At 42.6% G+C, this 1,670-nt stretch overlaps 1 protein-coding gene across 3 annotated transcripts in view; it reads right to left on the bottom strand.

Annotated features, from left to right (window-relative positions):
* Positions 1–1,670, bottom strand: part of Sp1 (Sp1 transcription factor) — a 22,974-nt gene that overhangs the window by 9,171 nt on the left and 12,133 nt on the right. For all 3 annotated transcript variants that reach the window (XM_031356846.1, XM_031356843.1, XM_031356833.1), the window contains exon 4: positions 1,376–1,544. In XM_031356846.1, coding sequence (XP_031212706.1) covers positions 1,376–1,544 — 169 coding nt within the window. The remainder of the gene's footprint in view (positions 1–1,375; positions 1,545–1,670) is intronic.

Here is a 1,670-nt window from a genome sequence, read left to right as displayed (position 1 = left end):
AAAAAAAAGAAAAAGAAAAAAGAAAGAAAGAAAGAAGCCTATTTGAATCAATCAGCTTTGAGAGAAGTTCTGAGCCAGAATAGCTGAATTGAGGCAGCCAACAAGTGCTTACTCAGGCCAGGCAGTGATGGGGCTTGCCTTTAATACCTTTAGCACTCGAAAGACAGAGACAGGTGGATTTCTGAGTTCAAGGCCAACCTGGTCTACAGAGTGAGTTCCAGGACAGCCAGGACTACATAGAGAAACCCAGTCTCTAAAAACAAAACAAAAAAACCCCAGGGGGCTTACTCAGCAGTAAATCTCAGAGGCTGAAGATTTCCAGGCCTAGGTTAGAGGATAATTACATCAGGTGGATAAAAGTTATATTTACATTCACAGGAGCTGGGTGGGACCTCACAACTTTAATCCAAGCTTTGGGAAGGCAGAGGCAGGAGTGTCTCTGTGAATTCAAAGCCAACCTGGTTTGCATAGTGAGTTCCAGAATAACCAGGGCTCCATAAAGAGACCCTGTCTCAAAAACAAACAAATAATAAAAAAGGAAAGAAAAGAAAAGATGCTGAGCTTGGCAGACCACATGTCTTTAATCCCAGCACTTGGGAGGCTAAAGCAGAAGTGGAATAGTGAGATTTTGTCTCAAAAACAAAAACCGACCAAAACAGAAAAAAAACCGACACATATTGCAAATACCTAGCTCCATCCTAAGTCTTTTCACCCTGCTTCCTACCCTGAACTTTTCCAGCTTATAATCTTTCCTCCCTAAAATTATCATTCCCCCACACACGTGCTCTCTTGCCTCTCATTCTTCTTTCTCACTTTCTACCCCATTCTCTCTCCTGTTATGGGCAAGTACAATCTACTGGTCGTTATTTAGTCTACTACTTTCTCCCCTTGCTCTGGACTCTTCAGTGCCTCTGGCTTTAACAATAAAAACCTTCCCTTCAAGCACACCTTGGAACAGTCATGGTCATGACCTCAACTTTATATATCTGGTGCCAAAGCCCTCATTTTATTCATATACTCCCTATCTGGGGTTAAATAGACACATGTGTGTGTTATACCTCCCCAGGAGTCTGTCACACAAGATGGGATTACACACACGTGAGACTACAACTGTCATTTTCTTCCGACACACCAGAAAAAGACAAGGGATCCTATTACAGGTGGTTGTGAGCCACCATATGGTTGCTAGGAATAGAACTCAGGATCTCTAGAAGAGCAGTCAGTGCTCTTAACCACTGAACCATCTCTCCAGCCCTCTCCTATGTCTTAAATAGTAAAATTATACACTTTTCCTCATATTTCTATGTTTATTGTTTAATTCTATATAAAAAGAAAGAAAGAAAGAAAAGTCCTATATTCAAGAAAATGAACTCACCTTCCCTCACTGTCTTTACAATAGGGGCATGTACATGCCTCCCGTCGAGTCCTGCGACCAGCTTGGGGTTGGGGATCAGGACTGTTTTCTCCTTCTTCTCCACCTGCTGTCTCATCATGTATCCCATCACCGCCAGATCCATGAAGGCCAAGTTGAGCTCCATGATCACCTGAAATAAAAATAAAAGGAGAAAAGTGGCAATGGGCAGGACAAAACAGCTACAGAAATCTCGTAACAGAGCCAGGTAATGGTGGCACACGCCATTAATCTCAACATTTGCAAGGCAGAGACAGGT

This window comes from Mastomys coucha, unplaced genomic scaffold (assembly GCF_008632895.1).
Source record: "Mastomys coucha isolate ucsf_1 unplaced genomic scaffold, UCSF_Mcou_1 pScaffold11, whole genome shotgun sequence".
NCBI classification, from domain to species: Eukaryota; Metazoa; Chordata; class Mammalia; order Rodentia; family Muridae; genus Mastomys; species Mastomys coucha.
Note: the sequence above shows the minus strand (reverse complement) of the source record. Positions and strands in the feature narration are given on the sequence as shown.